The 20,825-nt window shown below is 32.9% G+C and overlaps 1 protein-coding gene across 2 annotated transcripts in view; it reads right to left on the bottom strand.

Annotated features, from left to right (window-relative positions):
- The window catches only part of LOC135136145 (centrosomal protein of 164 kDa), a 108,635-nt gene that overhangs the window by 40,312 nt on the left and 47,498 nt on the right, over window positions 1-20,825 (bottom strand). For both annotated transcript variants that reach the window (XM_064065281.1, XM_064065280.1), the window contains exon 4: window positions 6,297-6,389. In XM_064065281.1, the coding sequence (XP_063921351.1) occupies window positions 6,297-6,389 (93 nt within the window). The remainder of the gene's footprint in view (window positions 1-6,296; window positions 6,390-20,825) is intronic.

The raw sequence follows: 20,825 nt of genomic DNA, 5'->3' as shown, positions 1-20,825 counted from the left end.
CTAAAAAAACATACCCAAGATTTTTTCAAATTCTTTCAAAAACAAAAACCACCAGGCGTTCCCGAGATTGTTTCAAAAATAAAACACCTGGGGCCCCAAGGTTCTTTCACATCAAAAAACACATCAGGTCCCTCAAGATTCTCATTTAATCCTTTCAAAGAAGAAACATCAACGGTCCCCAAAGTCTATCAAACTTTTTCAAAAACAAAACAAAAAAAACACCAGGTGACTCCGAGATTGTTTCAAATCTTAGAAAAAACACATAAACACCCAAAATCTTTTCAAACTCTTTCAAAAATGAAACACCAACGGCTCCCGAGATTCTTTCAAAAATAAAACACTTGGGCCCTCACATAAAAGAAAACACATGTTTGGTGGTCCCCAGAAGTCTTTCAAACTCTTACAAAAAGAAAAAAAAACACCAGGCGTCCCCGAGATTTTTTCAAATATTAGAAAAAACACATAAACTGTCAAGATTTTTTCAAATTCTTTAAAAAATGAAACACCAATGCCCCCCAAGATTTTTTAAGGTCTTTCAAAAACCAAAAACACATCAGGTACCCTCAAGATTCTTACAAATTCTTCCAAAGATGAAACACCAATGATCCCCAAGACTTTTAAACTCTTCAAAAAAAAAAACCCACCAGACGTCCATGAGATTTTTCCAAATTCTTTCAAAAATGAAACACCAACGGTCGCCAAAAGTCTTTCAAACTCTTTCAAAAACAAAAAAAAAAAACCAGTCGTCTCCGAGATTTTTCCAAATCTTAGAAAAAACACATAAACACCCAAAATCTTTTCAAATTCTTTCAAAAATGAAATACCAACGGCCCCCGAGATTCTTTCAAAAATAAAACACTTGGGCCCTCACATTAAAGAAAACACATCAGGTACTCACAAGAATCTTAGAAATTCTTTCAAAGATGAAACATGTTTGGTGGTCCCCAGAAGTATTTCAAACTCTTATAAAAAAAAATACATCAGGCGTCCCCGAGATTTTTTCAAATATTAGAAAAAACACATAAACAGCCAAGATCTTTTCAAATTCTTTCAAAAATGAAACACCAATGCCCCCCAAGATTTTTTTAAGGTCTTTCAAAAACCAAAAACACATCAGGTACCCTCAAGATTCTTACAAATTCTTCCAAAGATGAAACACCAATGATCTCCAAGACTTTTAAACTCTTCAAAAAAAAAAACCCACCAGACGTCCATGAGATTTTTCCAAATTCTTTCAAAAATGAAACACCAACGGTCGCCAAAAGTTTTTCAAACTCTTTCAAAAACAAAAAAAAAACCCAATCGTCTCCGAGATGTTTTCAAATCTTAGAAAAAACACATAAACACCCAAGATCTTTTCAAATTCTTTCAAAAATAAAATACCAACGGCCCCAGAGATTCTTTCAAAAATAAAACACTTGGGCCCTCACATAAAAAAACACATCAGGTACTCACAAGAATCTTACAAATTCTTTCAAAGATGAAACATGTTTGGTGGTCCCCAGAAGTATTTCAAACTCTTATATAAAAAAAAAATAAATCAGGCGTCCCCGAGATTTTTTCAAATATTAGAAAAAACACAAACAGCCAAGATTTTTTCAAATTCTTTAAAAAATGAAACACCAATGCCCCCCAAGATTTTTTTAAGGTCTTTCAAAAACCAAAAACACATCAGGTACCCTCAAGATTCTTACAAGTTCTTTCAAAGATGAAACACCAATGATCCCCAAGACTTTTAAACTCTTCAAAAAAAAACCCACCAGACGTCCGTGAGATTTTTCCAAATTCTTTCAAAAGTGAAACACCAACGGTCGCCAAAAGTCTTTCAAACTCTTTCAAAAACAAAAAAAAACCCAGTCGTCTCCGAGATTTTTTTCAAATTTTAGAAAAAACACAGAAACACCCAAGATCTTTTCAAATTCTTTCAAAAATGAAACACCAACGGCCCCCGAGATTCTTTCAAAAATAAAACACTTGGGCCCTCACATAAAAGAAAACACATCAGGTACCCACAAGAATCTTACAAATTCTTTCAAAGATGAAACATGTTTGGTGGTCCCCAGAAGTCTTTCAAACTCTTATTAAAAAAAAAAAAATACACCAGGCGTCCCCGAGATTTTTTCAAATATTAGAAAAAACACATAAACAGCCAAGATTTTTTCAAATTCTTTAAAAAATGAAACACCAATGCCCCCCAAGATTTTTTTAAGGTAAGTTCTTTCAAAGATGAAACACCAACGAACCCCAAGACTTTTAAACTCTTCAAAAAAAAAAAAAACCCACCAGCCGTCCATGAGATTTTTCCAAATTCTTTAAAAAATGAAACACCAACGGTCGCCAAAAGTCTTTCAAACTCTTTCAAAAACAAAAAAAAAAAACCCAGTCGTCTCCGAGATTTTTTCAAATCTTAGAAAAAACACATAAACACCCAAGATCTTTTCAAATTCTTTCAAAAATGAAATACCAACGGCCCCAGAGATTCTTTCAAAAATAAAACACTTGGGCCCTCACATAAAAGAAAACACATCAGGTACCCACAAGAATCTTACAAATTCTTTCAAAGATGAAACATGTTTGGTGGTCCCCAGAAGTCTTTCAAACTCTTATTAAAAAAAAAAAAAAAATACACCAGGCGTCCCCGAGATTTTTTCAAATATTAGAAAAAACACATAAACAGCCAAGATCTTTTCAAATTCTTTAAAAAATGAAACACCAATGCCCCCCAAGATTTTTTTAAGGTCTTTCAAAAACCAAAAACACATCAGGTATCCTCAAAATTGTTACAAGTTCTTTCAAAGATGAAACACCAACGAACCCCAAGACTTTTAAACTCTTCAAAAAAACCCACCAGACGTCCATGAGATTTTTCCAAATTCTTTCAAAAATGAAACACCAACGGTCGCCAAAAGTCTTTCAAACTCTTTCAAAAACAAAAAAAAAACCCAGTCGTCTGCGAGATTTTTTCAAATCTTAGAAAAAACACATAAACAACCAAGATCTTTTCAAATTCTTTCAAAAATGAAATACCAACGGCCCCAGAGATTCTTTCAAAAATAAAACACTTGGGGCCTCACATAAAAGAAAACACATCAGGTACCCACAAGAATCTTACAAATTCGTTCAAAGATGAAACATGTTTAGTGGTCCCCAGAAGTCTTTCAAACTCTTATTAAAAAAAAAAAATCACCAGGCGTCCCCGAGATTTTTTCAAATATTAGAAAAAACGCATAAACAGCCAAGATCTTTTCAAATTCTTTAAAAAATGAAACACCAATGCCCCCCAAGATTTTTTTAAGGTAAGTTCTTTCAAAGATGAAACACCAACGAACCCCAAGACTTTTAAACTCTTCAAAAAAAAAAAAAAACCCACCAGCCGTCCATGAGATTTTTCCAAATTCTTTAAAAAATGAAACACCAACGGTCGCCAAAAGTCTTTCAAACTCTTTCAAAAACAAAAAAAAAACCCCAGTCGTCTCCGAGATTTTTTCAAATCTTAGAAAAAACACATAAACACCCAAGATCTTTTCAAATTCTTTCAAAAATGAAATACCAACGGCCCCAGAGATTCTTTCAAAAATAAAACACTTGGGCCCTCACATAAAAGAAAACACATCAGGTACCCACAAGAATCTTACAAATTCTTTCAAAGATGAAACATGTTTGGTGGTCCCCAGAAGTCTTTCAAACTCTTATTAAAAAAAAAAATAAAAATACACCAGGCGTCCCCGAGATTTTTTCAAATATTAGAAAAAACACATAAACAGCCAAGATCTTTTCAAATTCTTTAAAAAATGAAGCACCAATGCCCCCCAAGATTTTTTTAAGGTCTTTCAAAAACCAAAAACACATCAGGTACCCTCAAGATTGTTACAAGTTCTTTCAAAGATGAAACACCAACGAACCCCAAGACTTTTAAACTCTTCAAAAAAAACCCATCAGACGTCCATGAGATTTTTCCAAATTCTTTCAAAAATGAAACACCAACGGTCGCCAAGTCTTTCAAACTCTTTCAAAAACAAAAAAAAAACAGTCGTCTCCGAGATTTTTTCAAATCTTAGAAAAAACACATAAACACCCAAGACCTTTTCAAATTCTTTCAAAAATGAAATACCAACGGTCCCAGAGATTCTTTCAAAAATAAAACACTTGGGCCCTCATGTAAAAAAAACACCAGGTACCCTCAAGATTCTTACAAATTATTTACAATGAAACACCAACAGCCCCCAAGTGTTCCAAACTCTTTCAAAAAAAAAAAAACAGCAGATGTCCACATTTTTTTTTTAATTTTTAGAAAAAGACAAATTCCCAAGATCTTTTCATCTTTCAAAAATGAAACACCAACGGTCCCGAAAAATCTTTCAAACTCTTTCCAAAACAAAAAATAACACCTGGGGCCCCAAGGCTTTTTCACATAAAAAAACACATCAGGTGCCCCCAAGATTTTTACAAATCCGTTCAAAGACGAAACACCAACGGTCCCCAAAAGTCTTTCAAAAATAAAAAAAAAACACCAAGGGTCTCCAAGATTTTTCAAAAATAAAACACCTGGGCCCTCACATAAAAAATACATCAGGTATCCTCAAGATTCTTACAAATTCTTTCAAACATGAAACACCAACGATCTCCAAAAGTCTTTCAAACTCTTTAAAAAACCCACCAGGCATCCACGAGATTTTTTCAAATTCTTACAAAAAAAAAAACCCAAGATTTTTTCAAATTCTTTCAAAAACAAAAAACCACCAGGCGTTCCCGAGATTGTTTCAAAAATAAAACACCTGGGGCAAGGTTTTTTCACATAAAAAAAACACATTAGGTGCCCTCAAAATTCTTACAAATTCTTTCAAAGATGAAAAATCAACGGTCCCCAAAGTCTTTCAAACTTTTCCAAAAACAAAAAAAAACACGAGTCGTCAGCAAGATTCTTTCAAAAATAAAACACCAGCCCCCCCTGAGCTTTCCATATCATTTACAAAAAGACGTAGGAGGGTCCAAGATCCTCTCAAACTTTGTAGAAAATACGGAGAGGGATCACGCTTTTCAAATTCTTTAAAATAATTTTTACTCTCGTTAAGTAAAAATTAAAATAAAATGCAACATATTTCGGTTAAAACCCGGCTCGAACGACCACCCAATTTCATGAAAAATTCAAAAATTTGTATAAATTTTATAATCTACAATTAAACGGCAAAATAAAATCGAAATAAAATTATAAATCGAGTCAAAAATATTTTACTTTAGACTTGAAGCGTTTCTGTTTAGTTCATAACACCACATAACAATATATTTACTTAATTTGTTCCCAACATCCCATGCATCTCACAAATTTATCAGTAACAATTTGTGTAATAATTTTCTTTAGACAATACCATCAACAAGGTCTTGAGTAGTCAAAGTGATCGATTTAGCAGGTTTGAAGCTTCTAGTAAATTGTCACAGCGAGATAGACGAAAACGGGAAGTCCATATTTTCGTATTCTATGAGCTGCGAAAGTTAAAAAAACGTGAAATCAGACATTCGTCAAAATAACTCCATCTTAGGTGGTTAGATACTTGGCTCGAAGCAAGTGAAAAGTCACAAAATTGTACTTAGAGGACGAAAAATTTTAAAAATACAACAAAATATAAAGATTTTGTGACGTCATTTTGTCAACGACGGTGGACATTTGAGAGTCAACAGAAAGAACTAAACTAAAGAAAAAAAAAAGGCAACCAAAATAGTCAACTGAAAACTGCAACGATTCGAGGAAGGGAAATAACGAGGAAATAAATGAGAAACAAACGAGGAAATCTTTGACCGTCACCACGTCATTAAAAAACACGAAATAATCGGTGATGTATGCAACCAACATCACGCGCCACAACTCGCGTATATGCAACCAAACTTACACCTGTGTATAGTAACAAACCTGAGGTAACACCAGCTGCCATGAAATGCTAAGTTATTTCCTGTTACCGGTTATTTAAAACCTCACAGCTGAAGATTCCGCTAGGTGGAACAAAATACAGCTGTGTCGTCAGGTGACTTCCACCTGTACGTTAAACTTTTACAGCGGAACCTGTTTAGCACCATCAACTGACAAAGTGATATACGAGCAAAGCTAAGAATGTCGTCTGCACAATGCAAATAACCGTCGATCGTGAGATAAAAATGACTAATTGGCCTATTTCCAACCATCACTCATGCTTACACTAGATAAAAATAAATTGATAGGTAATCCACCTCGTAATGTTCTATGTTTACAAACAAACTTCATCAACTGCTCGTTATTTCAATCAACTAATCAAAAATATACTCACTATCCGTCGCATTTTGCTGTGCAGGCCTCGGCGACAACTTCGACGCCGTCAAAACCTGAGTAACTTGCACCACTTCCCGCTTCTTCGACGACCCTGCAACAAACCGGAAGATGAATCCCCGAAAACGCGCCCCACCAATCCTGGACCCACCTTTTTTCCCGAAACTACCGAATCGCTCCCGATTGTTTATCCTTTCGGATGATGAACGTACAAGTTTATCCTTCGAAGGATGCTGCCCCATTTTCACAACGTTTCGTTTCTTTGTATCACAGATAAGTGTGTCATGACGCCGAGTTCGTTTTAGGTTTTAGTATAAAAACTTCCTTTGTGCGAATCATCTCCCAGCCGAGGCTTCTTCGACCACGAAAGATCATTTAACTGTAAGTTTAACACGAACGTGAAGCGATATTTCGAAACAGAGGATTCTTCGGAGACGAGAAATTCTAATTCGCAAGTTTAGTATTATTTTGGTCACGTGAAAATTTCGTTCGCCCTATCGTGGTCTTCGCTTTTGCCGCATTGTAAGAATAGCCCGACGTAGACGACCTATAATTTCCTTCTCTAAATAGACTACAAATGTAATAACGGCTTCGACATGTAGCGGATTTGAGTGCGAAATTGACGCTAACACGTGTTCTTTGTAGCGGAGTCAAAAGAACCCATTACCATAGATTAATATGGATGCGACATACAGGCTGATTTTGCAAAAACACCCTTATTGATATTTGGAGTCCTCAACCAATAAAAAAACTTGTTTCACTACAAGTCGTCGCCTGAGAACTTGTTTGATCTACAGACCACAGCGCGCTCAAGCCAATGTCGACTCTAAGCGTTCAGATGCGATTTGGTTGGTTTGGACTATAATTTCTGCGGGAAATAGTTGTTTGGATGGTTTTTATAACGACTAAGTGAATATTTTTGGTACATATTTAGATGATTTTACAATTTTGTTTAACTAAGAATTAATTTTTTATTTGTGTTTTATACTAGTAAAACGTCTTAAACTAAAAATATTGTTGAAATCGTAATAACCCAATGGATTTTTTTCGGGAAAATGTTTTGGAAACACTGTTCTATTTTGTATGAATTTTTAAATGTTTTTAGTGATAATTTTTGTGGTTGTTTTCGATACACTGTATGATATTAGCAGTGAGAAAAAAAATGAAAAATTAAAATAATCGAAAAAAAAAATGTAAAATTCAAAAATCTAAAATTTAAAAACCGAATAACGAAAAATTGAGAAATCTAAACTCCCAAATTTACAAAATCGGCTAACTGAAAAATCGTAACATCGAAAAACCAAGAAATCTAAAAATCAAAAGATCAAGAAATGGTGGAGTTGAAAAGTCGAACAATTGAGAAACCGAAATAGGCCAAAATAAAAAATTGAAAAACTGATAAATCGAAAACCTGAACAACCAAATCTCGATAAATCGGGAATGAAAAATTAACAAATCGAAAAAAGAACATCTAAAACCAGGAAGTCGAAAACTGAACTGAAAAATGAAAGAAAAACTGAAAAATTGAGCAATCGAAAAATCCAAAATGTGAAGTCGAAAAATCGAAACCTTCAGTGGAAAAATCAAAACATCGATTAATTGAAAAATGGAAAAATTGAGAATTTAGAAAAGTCAAAAATTGAAAAATTTAAATATTTAAAAATCGCAAAATTGATGAGAAAAAAAAAATAAAAAAACTGAAATTTGGGAAATTTGAAAAATGAAAACAAAAACTGAAGAAAGGAAAAACGGAAAAATCTGTAAACTGAAATATGCATCCAAAAACTGAGAAATTAAAAAATGGAAAAATTGAGAAATCAAAATCCTAGAAAATCGAAAAATTGAAAAATCAAAAAATTTAAGTGAAGAACAAGAAAATGGAAACACTCGAAGGTCAAGAAACGAGAAAATCAAAACATCGATTATTTGAAAAATCGAAAAATTGAGAGTTTATAAAAGTCAAATTTGAAAAATTAAAAAATCGAAAATTTGACAAAATGACAATTGAAAAACAGAAAATCTAAAACCGGGGAAGTCGAAAAATCAAAAGATTAAGACATCGAAACATTTGAAAAATTCGAAAACTAGAAAAATTGAAATATTGAAGAACTGAAATGAAAAATCGAGAAATCGAAAAATCTAAAATTTTAAAAATTAGAAAATCTAAAATTTAAAAATCGAAAAATTGAAAAATCGAAAAAGTAAAAAAATCGACACATCGAAAAATCCAGGAGTCAAAAATCGAAAAGTCGAAGAATCGAAATATTGAAAAATCCCAAAACTGAAAAATGAAAGAAAAACTGAAGAATTGAGCAAGCGAAAAATCCAAAAAGTGAAGTCGAGAAATCGAAACCTTAAATGGGAAAATAAAAACATCGATTAATTGAAAAATCGAAAAATTGAGAATTTAGAAAAGTCAAAAATTGAAAAATTGAAATATTTAAAAATCGTAAAATTGAAGAAAAAAAAGTAAAAAAACGTAAAACGGAAACATCGGAAAATTGAGAATTCGAAAAATTACAAACTGAAATTTCGGAAATTTGAAAAACGAAAAAAAAAACTGAAGAATGGAAAAATGGAAAAATCTCTACACTGAAATATGCATCCAAAAACTGAGAAATTAAAAAATGGAAAAATTGAGAAATCAAAATCCTAGAAAATTGAAAAATTGAAGAATTGAAGGAATAAAAAATCGAAAAACTGAGAGTTTATAAAAATTGAAATATCAAAAAATCGAAAAAATGAAAAATTTAAAAACCGAAAAACGAAAAATCGGGAAACTGAAACCTCCAAAATTTCAGACATCAAAAACTGAAAAATCGGACAACCGAAAAATCGAAGCATCAAAAACTGGAAAATCAATAAACCGAAAATCCGAAAAGTAAAAAATTAAGTCAAGAAATGGGAAAATCAAAACATCGATTAACTGAAAAATCGAAAACATGAGAATTTAGAAAAGTCAAAAATTGACAGTTTAAATGTCAATTTTGAAAAATTGAAAAATAGAAAATTTTAAACAACGACAATTGAAAAACGGAAAATCTAAAACCGGGAAGTCGAAAAATCGATTGATTAAGAAATCAATACATTTGAAAAATACGAAAACTTAAAAAACTGAAATATCGAAGAACTGAAATGAAAAATCGAGAAATCGAAAAATTAAAGTAATCAACACATCGAAAAATCCAGGAGTCAAAAACCGAAAAGTCGAAAAATCGAAATATTGAAAAATCCCAAAACTGGGATATCCAAAGACTGAAAAATGAAAGAAAAACTGAAAAATGGAAAACCTGCAAAATCTGAAAACTGAGAACCTAAAAAGTCGAAAAAGTGAGCAATCGAAAAATCCAAAAAGTGAAGTCGAAAAATCGAAACCTTAAATAACTAAAAAATGAAAAATCGAAAAATTAAAGAATTGAAGAACAGGAATATCGAAACCCTCGAAAGTCAAGAAATGGGAAAATCAAAACATCGATTAATTGAAAAATCGAAAAATTAAGAATTTAGAAAAGTCAAAAATTGAAAAATTGAAATATTTAAAAATCGTAAAATTGAAGAAAAAAAATAATAAAAAAACGTAAAACTGAAACATCGGAAAATTGAGAATTCGAAAAATTAAAAACTGAAATTTCGGAAAATTGAAAAATGGAAAAAAATACTGAAGAATGGAAAAATGGAAAAATCTCCAAACTGAAATATGCATCCAAAAACTGAGAAATTAAAAAATTGAAGAATTGAAGTAATGAAAAATCGAAAAACTGAGAGTTTATAAAAATAGAAACATCAAAAAATCGAAAAAATGATAAATTTAAAAAACGAAAAATCGAGAAACTGAAAACTCCAAAATTTCAAACATCGAAAAATTGAAAAATCGGACAACTGAAAAATCGAAGCATCAAAAACTGGAAAATCAATAAACCGAAAATCCGAAAAGTAAAAAATTAAGTCAAGAAATCGGAAAATCAAAACATCGAAAAATTGCAAAATCGTAAGATCCAAAAACTGAATAATAAGTAAAATGAAAAATCCCAAAACTGAAATGTCCAGAAACTGAGAAATTAAAAAATTGAAAAATTGAGAAATCGAAAAATCCAAAAAGTGAAGTCGAAAAATCGAAACCTTAAAAAAACTAAAAAATGAAAAATCGAAAAATTAAAGAATTGAACAGGAATATCGAAACCCTCGAAAGTCAAGAAATGGGAAAATCAAAACATCGATTAATTGAAAAATCGAAAAATAGAGAATTTAGAAAAGTCAAAAATTGAAAAATTGAAATATTTAAAAATCGTAAAATTGAAGAGAAAAACTGAAAATCGAGAAATTGTAAAATTGAGAAATTGAATATAAGTAGGAGCAAACTGAAAAGTCCCCAAACTAAAATTTCGAAAAACTGAGAATTCGAACAGCAAGAAATTATGATGACATTTTCTCAATTGTAGTTAATTTTATTCCTAGTTAGAAACAAACACTGTTCCTAACATAAATCGAGGAGTCCTCAACTGTCATTTAATTTAAACTATGACGCTTCTCTATGTTCTCTGCCATTAAAAATCCAGACACCAACATCCAGATTTTATGATGTTAAAATTAAAATGGAGATTATGCATGAGAAGGGTGTGTTTTCGAGGTTAAATTTAATGTAATTTCAGGGAGGGACCAGACTTCTCCCAGTGCAGACAATGGTAAATAGGTACCAAAATAAATGGCCAAAACGTGCTATGAAAATAAATAAACGTGAGCCATGTATACAAATTAATCGTGCTGTTTTCTAAATCAGTACAATTATTTACGGAACATCTGCAATATTCCGATTGTTTATCTAACCCCAATTGCTTAATTTTAACTCAAAACTGTTTGCGAAAGATAGAGTGGAAGGAAAAGCGCGCCTGGACGAAATGACGTCACAGCGACCGCGTGCGCTCGCCATTAACCTTGAACTGTCGAATTAAATCCGACACGAACCGCATTTAAAACGTCGTACTCCTCAACAAAAGTACAAAATTAATCTAATAAGCTCGGCACGAACATTACTCGACGTCTCCTGTTTACATTAACAATGGCCCATTTCCAACTCGTCGCACCAAGTCCACTAGTATAAATTAACTTACAGAGGTCGAAATCGCCACGTCGGTAAAAATCTAGCAATGCAATTTTCGCACCTGCTTCTGCTAACTACATCGTCCACAACAACTCAGAAAAACAACTACTAAAAATAGTCAATTACAAAAACAAGCCACCATCCTTGACATGTTCACATTCAAAGAGTGCATTTAATTAGTAGGGAATTCAAACGAACTCCCATTATGTAACCACGACCATCACCTTGCCTCACTAAATAAGAAACGATCCAACACAACGATGATAAGTCACCTACTTACGGCCTTGTTAAAGCAATAAAAACCTCGCACCAGATATCGTAACATGTAAGAACGAATGTAAATAAAGTCGTCGGGCAAATAATAATTATTAGGCGTGGGTACACGTCTTATATCATAGCGGATGTTGGTGTATTGTCTTTGCAGCACTCAACCCGAGGCTCGTCTTTATGCAAGCTCGGTGCGCTACTATAAACAATGCATAAACACAGCCGTATCGGGAATGCCATTGAGTGAAAAATACGCGAAAACAGGTTGTCGTGGTCCCGGGGGCCGCCATTTGCATGTAACGGTACGTCTTGGCGGTGCTTTTCATGTTCTATGGGTGATTGGATTTGATACGATTGATGTAGCCTAAAGCAGTACTAATTGAATAGTCGCTTAATAAAATTAGATATGTGTAATCGAAGACCGAAACAGTGCTATTTTAAAATCTACAAAAAGCGGAGCATCTGGAGGAAAAAAAAACGATCGCCACCGAATTAACTGCATGCCAGGATCCAAGAGTTATTTGTAACATAAATTTTTGGTCAGTCGCGTTTAAGTGAATCTGACGCGGCCTTGGAGGCCCGTGGTGGTTTGTTTTTTAAATTAATTTTAAAGAATCTTAGGAATTCTAGAGTCGTTTTATAAAATACGTTAAAGAGGCTTAAGAAGTTCGTGCTTTGTTTTCGATAGATTTTAAAAGAAAGAAAGCGGTTTTTTTTTTAATCTGAAAGAATCTTGGGGGTTCCTGGTCTTTTATTTTTGAAAGAGCTTCACGGAATTTTGGGAAACCCGTGGTGTTTTTAAATAATGTGATAAAATCTCGGGGACCACTGTTGTTTTATTTTTTACAGGGTTTAAAAGAATTTCCAAGAACCCTTGGAATGTTTCAAAGAGTTTAAAAGAATCTCGGAGAACCCTTGGTGTTTTTATTGATAAAATATCGGACGCCCTTGGTGTTTTATCTTTTAGAGTTGAAAAGAATCTCCGGGAACTCTTGGTGTTTAATTTTTGATAGAATTTGAAAGAATCTCGGACGTCTCTGGTGTCGTATTTTTAAAAGAATTAGACAGAATATCGGAGGCCCTTGATGTTTTGTTTGTTACAGAAATTAAAAGAATCTCGGGAAACCCTTGGTGTTTTATACTTTTGATAGGGTTTGAGAGAATCTCAGAGAACCCTTGGTGTTTTATTTTTGAAAGAGATGAAATAATTTCGCCCCCCGCCCCCCATGTTTTATTTCTAACACAGGTTTAAAGGATCTCGCATTTTTTATTTTTCAAGAAGTTTGAAAGAATTCCGGAGAAATCTTAATGATTTTAAATAATATGAAAGAATTTCGGGGGTCCCTAGTGTTTTATTTTTTAAGGAATTTGAAAGAATCCCTAGCGGGTATTTTTTTAAGAATATGACAGCTTCTCGAGGCTCCCTTAATTTTTATTTTTAATAGCGTTTAAAAGAATCTCAGGGGGTCCGGTTGTTTAATTTTTGAAAAGAGTTTGATAGAATCTCGAAGCCCCTCATGTTTTATAATATCATAAAGTTTAAAAGAATCTTGAGCCCCTTGTTGTTTTGTTTTTAAAAGAGTTTGAAAGAATCTCGGGGGCTCTCGGTGTTTTATTTTTTATAGAGTTTAAAAGAATCGCGAACAATCGTGGTGTCTATTTTTTAAAGAATATGAAATAATCTCAGGGATCCCTGGTGTTTAATTTTTGAAAGAGTTTGATAGAATCTCGGACCTCCTTATTGATTTATTTTTAATAGAGTTGGAAAGAATCTCGGAAAACCCTTGTTGTTTTTAATGATCAAAAATGTGGGATGCCCTTGGTGTTGTATTTTTTAGAGTTTAAAAGAATCTCGGGAACTCTTGGTGTTTCATTTTTGATAGAATTTGAAAGAATTTCGGGCCCATCTATTGTTTTATTTTGATTAGAGTTTCAAAGAATCTCGGAGAATTATTGGTGTTTTTAAATAATGCAAAAAAGACTCCTGGTGTTTTATTTGTTACAGATTAAAAGAATCTCGGGAAAGAATTGGCGTTTTATATTTTTGATAGAGTTTGAGAGAATCTCAGAGAACCCTTGGTGTTTAAATAATATGAAACAATCTCGGGGGCTCTTGGTGTTTTATTTTTTGCAGAGTTTAAAAGAATCTCGAACAATCGTGGTGTCTATTTTTTAAAGAATATGAAATAATCTCAGGGATCCCTGGTGTTTAATTTTTGAAAGAGTTTGATAGAATCTCGGGCTCCTTATTGTTTTATTTTTAATAGAGTTTAAAAGAATCTCGGGAACTCTTGGTGTCTCATTTTTGACAGAATTTGAAAGAATTTCAGCCCCCCCCCCCCTATTGTTTTATTTTGATTAGAGTTTCAAAGAATCTCGGAGAATTATTGGTGTTTTTATTTAAATAATGCAAAAAAGGCTCCTGGGGTTTTATTTGTTACAGATTAAAAGAATCTCGGGAAACTCTTGGTGTTTTATATTTTTGATAGAGTTTGAGAAAATTTCAGAGAACTTTTGGTGTTTTTAAATAATGTGAAACACTCTCGGAGACTCTTGGTGTTTTATTTTTTACAGAGTTTAAAAGAATCTCGAACAATCGTGGTGTCTACTATTTTTTAAAGAATATGAAATAATCTCAGGAATCCCTGGTGTTTAATTTTTTAAAGAGTTTGATAGAATCTCGGGCCTCCTTATTGGTTTATTTTTAATAGAGTTGGAAAGAATCTCCGAAAACCCTTGTTATTTTTAATGATAAAATGTCGGAGATCCTTGGTGTTTTATTTTTCAGAGTTTAAAAGAATCTCGCCAACTCTTGGTGTTTTATTTTTCTCAGAATTTGAAAGAATTTCGGGCCCCCCTATTGTTTTATTTTTATTAGAGTTTCAAAGAATCTTGGAGAATCGTTGGTCTTTTTAAATAATTCAAAAAAGGCTCCTGGTGTTTTATTTGTTAGAGATTGAAAGAATCTCGGGAAACTCTTGGTGTTTTACATTTTTGATAGAGTTTGAGAAAATTTCAGAGAACCTTTGGTGTTTTTAAATAATATGAAACGATCTCGGTGGCCCTTGGTGTTTTATTTTTTACAGAGTTTAAAAGAATCTCGAACAATCGTGGTGTCTATTTTTTAAAGAATATGAAAGAATCTCAGGAGTCCCTGGTCTTTAATTTTTGAAAGAGTTTGATAGTTTCATGTTTTATAATAAAATAAAGTTTAAAAGAATTTCGGAGTTCCTTATTGTTTTATTTCTAATAGAGTTTGAAAGAATCTTGCCCCCCCCCCCAATTGTTTTGTTTTATATATAGGAGTTTGAAAGAACCTCGGAGAATCATTGGTGTTTTAAAACAAAAAATATCGGAGGCCCCAAGTGTTTTATTGGTTACAAAAATTAAAAGAATCTCGGGAAACCCTTGGTGTATTTTTGATAGAGTTTGAGAGAATCTCAGAGAACCCTTGGTGTTTTATTTTTGAATAAAAAAATTTTGCCCCCCCTCCCCATGTTTTATTTCTAACACAGGTTTAAAGGATCTCGCATTTTTTACTTTTCAAAAAATTTGAAAGAACTCCGGAGAAATCTTAATGTTTTTAAATAATGTGAAAGAATTTCGAGGGTCCCCGGTGTTTTATTTTTTAAAGAATTTGAAAGAATCTTGAGCCACTAGCGGGTATTTTTTTAAGAATATGACAGCTTCTCGAGGCCCCCTTAATTTTAATCTTTAATAGAGTGTAAAAGAATCTCAGGGGTCCCGGGTGTTTAATTTTTGAAAAGAGTTTGATATAATCTCGAGGCCCCTCAAGTTTTATAACATAATAAAGTTTAAAATAATCTCCTTATTGTTTTATTTTTGATAGAGTTTGAAAGAATTTCGGAAACCCCTTGTTGTTTTTAATGATAAAATGTCCGAAGGCCTTGGTGTTTTATTTTTTAGAGTTTAAAAGAATCTTCGGGAACTCTTGGTGTTTTATTTTTGATAGAATTTGAAAAAATCTGCTGCCCCACTATTGTTCTGTTTTTATTAAAGTTTGAAAGAATCTCACAGAATCATTGGTGTTTTTAAATAATCCGATAAAATCTCGGAGACCCTGGTGTTTTATTTGTTACACAGATTAAAAGAATCTCGGAAAACTGTTGGTGTTTTATATTTTTGATAGAGTTTGAGAGAATCTCAGAGAACCCTTGGTGTTTTATTTTTAATAGAATTCAAAAGAATCTCCTGCTCCCCTATTGTGTTATTTTTAATAGAATTAGAAAGAATCTCAGAGAACCATTGGTGTTTTAAATAATGTGAAACAATCTCGGGGGCTCTTGATGTTTTATTTTTTACAGAGTTTAAAAGAATCTCGAACAATCGTGGTGTCTATTTTTTAAAGAAAATGAAAGAATCTCATGGGTCCCTCTGGTCTTTAATTTTTTAAAGAGTTTGACAGAATTTCATGTTTTATAATATAATAATGTTTAAAAGAATTTCGGATTTCCTTATTGTTTTATTTTTAATAGAGTTTGCAATCATCTCGGAAAACCCTTATTGTTTTTAATGATAAAATGTCCGAAGGCCTTGGTGTTTTATTTTTTACAGATTTTAAAAGAATCTCCAGGAACCCTTGATGTTTAATTTTTGAAAGAGTTTAAAGAATCTTGAGTCCACTAATGTTTTATGTTTAATAAAGTTTGAAAGAATCTCGGGAAATCCTTGGTGTTTTTAAATAATGCGATAAAATCTCGGGAGGCCTTGGTGTTTTATTTTTGATAGAGCTTGAAATAATCTTGGAAACATATAGTGTTTTATACTTTAATGAGTTTGGAAGAATCTTAGGGTCCATGAGTGTATTTCTTGTAAGAAATATGAAAGAATCTCGTGGATCCCTGGTGTTTTTTGTTTTTGAAAGAGTTTTAAAGAATCTTGGGGAAATCTAGCGTCTATTTTTCAAAATAATGTGAAAGAATTTCGAGGGTTCGTAGTGTTTTCTTTCTGACAAAGTTTGAAAAAATCTCGGAGCCCCCTATGGTTTTATTTTTTAAAAAGTTTGAAAGAATCTTGGGAAACCCTTGGTGTTTTTTGTTTTTGAAAGAGTTTGAAAAAATCTTGGGAAAATCTAGCGTCTATTTTTCAAAATAATGTGAAAGAATTTCGGGAGTCCGTGATGTTTAATTTTTGAAAAGTTCGAGCGAATTTTGGGGACCTCTATGGCGTTATTTTTAATAGAGTTTGAAAAAATCTTGGGAAACTCTTAGTGTTTTTAAATAATGTGATAAAATCTCGGGGGCCCTTGGTGTTTTATTTTTGATAGAGCTTGAAATAATCGTGGAAACATATAGTGTTTTATATTTTAAGGAATTTGAAAGAATCCTGGGGGACGATGAGTATATTTCTTGTAAAAAATATGAAAAAATCTCGGGGATCTTGGTGTTTTATTTTTGAAAAAGTTTGAAAGAATCTTGGGAAAATCTAGCGTCTATTTTTCAAAATAATGTGAAAGAATTTCGGGGCTCCGTGGTGTTTAATTTTTGATAAAGTTCGAAGGAATCTCGGGGACCTCCATGGTTTTATTTTTAATAGAGTTTGAAAAAATCTTGGGAAACCCTTGGTGTTTTTAAATAATGTGATAAAATCTAGGGGGCCCTTGGTGTTTTATTTTTGATAGAGCTTGAAATAATCTTAGAAACATATAGTGTTTTATATTTTAATGAGTTTGAAAGAATCCTGGGGGGCGATGAGTAAAGTTCTTGTAAAAAATATGAAAAAATTTCGGGGATCTTGGTGTTTTATTTTTGAAAGAGTTTAAAAGAATCTTGGGGAAACCTAGCATCTATTATTTAATAATGTGAAAGAATTTCGGAGGTTCCTGGTGTTTTATTTTTGACAAAGTTAGAAGGAATCTCGAAGACCTCTATGGTTTTATTTTTAATAGAGGTTGAAAAAATCTTGGGAAACCCTTGGTGTTTTATTTTTGATAGAGCTTGAAATAATCTTGGAAACATATAGTGTTTTATATTTTAATTAGTTTGAAAGAATCCTGGGGGGCGATGAGTATATTTCTTGTAAAAAATATGAAAAAATCTCGGGAATCTTGGTGTTTTATTTTTGAAATAGTTTGAAAGAATCTTGGGAAAATCTAGCGTCTATTTTTCAAAATAATGTGAAAGAATTTCCGGGCTCCGTGGTGTTTTATTTTTGACAAAGTTAGAAGGAATCTCGGGGACCTCCATGGTTTTATTTTTAATATAGTTTGAAAAAATCTTGGGAAACCCTTGGTGTTTTTAAATAATGTGATAAAATCTCGGGGGCCCTTGGTGTTTTATTTTTGATAGAACTTGAAATGATCTTGGAAACATATAGTGTTTTACATTTTAATGAGTTTGAAAGAATCCTAGGGGGCGATGAATATATTTCTTGTAAAAAATATGAAAAAATCTCGGGGATCTTGGTGTTTTATTTTTGAAATAGTTTGAAAGAATCTTGGGAAAATCTAGCGTCTATTTTTCAAAATAATGTGAAAGAATTTCGGGGCTCCGTGGTGTTTTATTTTTGACAAAGTCAGAAGGAACCTCGGGGACCTCCATCGTTTTATTTTCAATAGAGTTTGAAAAAATCTTGGGAAACCCTTGGTGTTTTTAAATAATGTGATAAAATCTCGGGGACCCTTGGTGTTTTATTTTTGATAGAGCTTGAAATAATCTTAGAAACATATAGTGTTTTATATTTTAATGAGTTTGAAAGAATCCTGGGGGGCGATGAGTATATTTCTTGTAAAAAATATTAAAAAATCTCGGGGATCTTGGTGTTTTATTTTTGAAATAGTTTGAAAGAATCTTGGGAAAATCTAGCGTCTATTTTTCAAAATAATGTGAAAGAATTTCGGGGCTCCGTGGTGTTTATTATTGACAAAGTTAGAAGGAATCTCGGAGACTTCTCTCGTTTTATTTTTAATAGAGTTTGAAAAAATCTTGGGAAACCCTTGGTGTTTTTAAATAATGTGATAAAACCTCGGGGGCCCTTGATGTTTTATATTCAATGAAGTTTAAAAGAATCTCGGAGAATCCTTGGTGTTTCTAAATAATGTGAGAAAATCAAGGAGGCCCTTGGTGTTTTATTTTTGAAGAAGTTTGAAAGAGTCCTGGAGGCCCGTAGTTTATTAAAAAAAAACATTAAGGAATCTCGGGATCCCTGGTATTTTATTTTTGAAAGAATTGAAAGAATTTCGGGCCCTCCTGATGTTTTATTTCTAACACAGGTTTAAAGAATTTCGCATTTTTTATTTTTGAAGGAGTTTCTAAGAATTCCGGAGAAATTTTAATGTTTTTAAATAATGTAAAAGAATTTCGTGAGTCCCTGGTATTTTATTTTTGAAAGAATTTGAAAAAATCTTGGGCCCCTAGTGTCCATTTTTGAAGGAATATGAGAATCTTCGAAAGAATCTTGGGGGTTTTGGTGTATTTTTAAAAAATTGCCAAAGTCTTGGGGACCCCTGGGTTTTAATATTTGAAAATTTGAAAAAATCATAGTGGCCCTTGGTGTTTTATTAGAAAAAAAATCCTCGGGGCTCCTCTGTTGTACTTTGTTTTTCAAAGAGTCTTGGGGGGCCTTGATCCCTTTTTACAGTAACTTATATAAATTGTCATGAAATTCACATAATTAAATTTTATAATTTATTCTACCACATGCCCCACGGGCAAGGGAAGTCTTCCCACCACATTACATCGCCATTGATCCTTAACAAGCCCGGCGTAGCAACAGCCTTAACTAAAACCTCTCCAGCAAGCGACCTTTTGACTTTCAGTGTCTAATAAAAGCGCCAAATAAATTAAGCAACACCATATAATTTGCACACATCATTTGCACGTAACCACAAATTTCTCTCGCCCGGTTTTGCATTTACCACCGACTGATTTCAATTACGTCACATCCAAACCGTTTTCACCCATCCTTATCGTCAAAAATCCGAAACGTAACAGCATAAATCAATCCGAAAAGATCAAAGTGGGTGACCCAACACTAGTAACCTTGATCGTGCCTCGAAATAAGGTGAGTAGGTTTTGAAACGAAGGGAACGTCGTTTTCTGGTTCATTTTTATTCGTATTTACTTTCATGTTTACTGTATACTTTAACACATTTCACTTCTTCGTAAAAGTCGCCGTAAAAACTGGATTTCCAGACGAACTAGGAGCTATTATCTCGAATCGATTCATGTGGAACTAACGCGGCTATCATTTAAGCAATTATGTAGCACCCGGAGCTTGTTTTTGCGAACTATCATGATGGAGCTTTCCATTTCGTTGCAGTCGTATTAAATTTTTAAAATCGATGCAAGATTATGTAATTAATTCGACTATACAGGAAGGGAAAAGAATGTTTTCAACTTTCCCCAGAGACATATCATAACCCTAGCGGTACCCACTATCAAGGGGTGAATAAGTGACTCATTCGGTCGCTGTAAACAAAGACCTTTGCTCCCCTCAACTTCACGCTTTATGATTTCATAATGGAATACACATGTTGGTCAAAAATTTCGACTCCAAAACCTTTGATGCCTCAATTAGGTTAAACAAACTCCTTTTTCCCGGTCCCTTGATAACGTAGTCGTAATGAAATATTTACACTGTCAGACAAGTCGTTAAATTTTTATGTCGTGCACGAGCCCAGACCTGTGTCACTTCTCCTGTTCATGGGAAGATGTTCCACGAACTCAACAGGAAAGAATTGTGTCTAGACAATGCAACATGTGCTTGAAGAATGAAAACTTGATGCTTTTTGTGCGGTGCGACACCGTACTATGGCAAAATAATTGTGGGAATGGGTCAAACAATTAAGATGTTGTATAATTGGAGCTGGGTTGCGCAAGCAGGAAATAAAACGTTTATCGGGGGGATCTGTTTCCGGGCACCACCATGAGTAATTACCACACAATTCAGTTTGAAGGAAGATTTCGGATTAAAGGAGTTGTAGTCACTCGGGACTTGACGAAAACGAATTTATTTTATTTTTAGTTTATTGAAACAAAATTGGCATTGTCTTTTTTACGTTCAATTAAGCATAATGGCCAGTTTTAACTAGTCGTGATAAAGTACGAAATTCTCAGATGTTATGTTACATTAAGTTTTATATTGTGTATATTCATACGATAACCTTCTAGAAATCATCACTTTAATTAATAAAATTAAAAAAAA

Source organism: Zophobas morio, unplaced genomic scaffold, assembly GCF_036711695.1.
Source record: "Zophobas morio isolate AGI-343-1 ecotype UQ-CSIRO unplaced genomic scaffold, CSIRO_AGI_Zmor_V1 ptg000026l, whole genome shotgun sequence".
Lineage (NCBI taxonomy): Eukaryota > Metazoa > Arthropoda > Insecta > Coleoptera > Tenebrionidae > Zophobas > Zophobas morio.
Note: the sequence above shows the minus strand (reverse complement) of the source record. Positions and strands in the feature narration are given on the sequence as shown.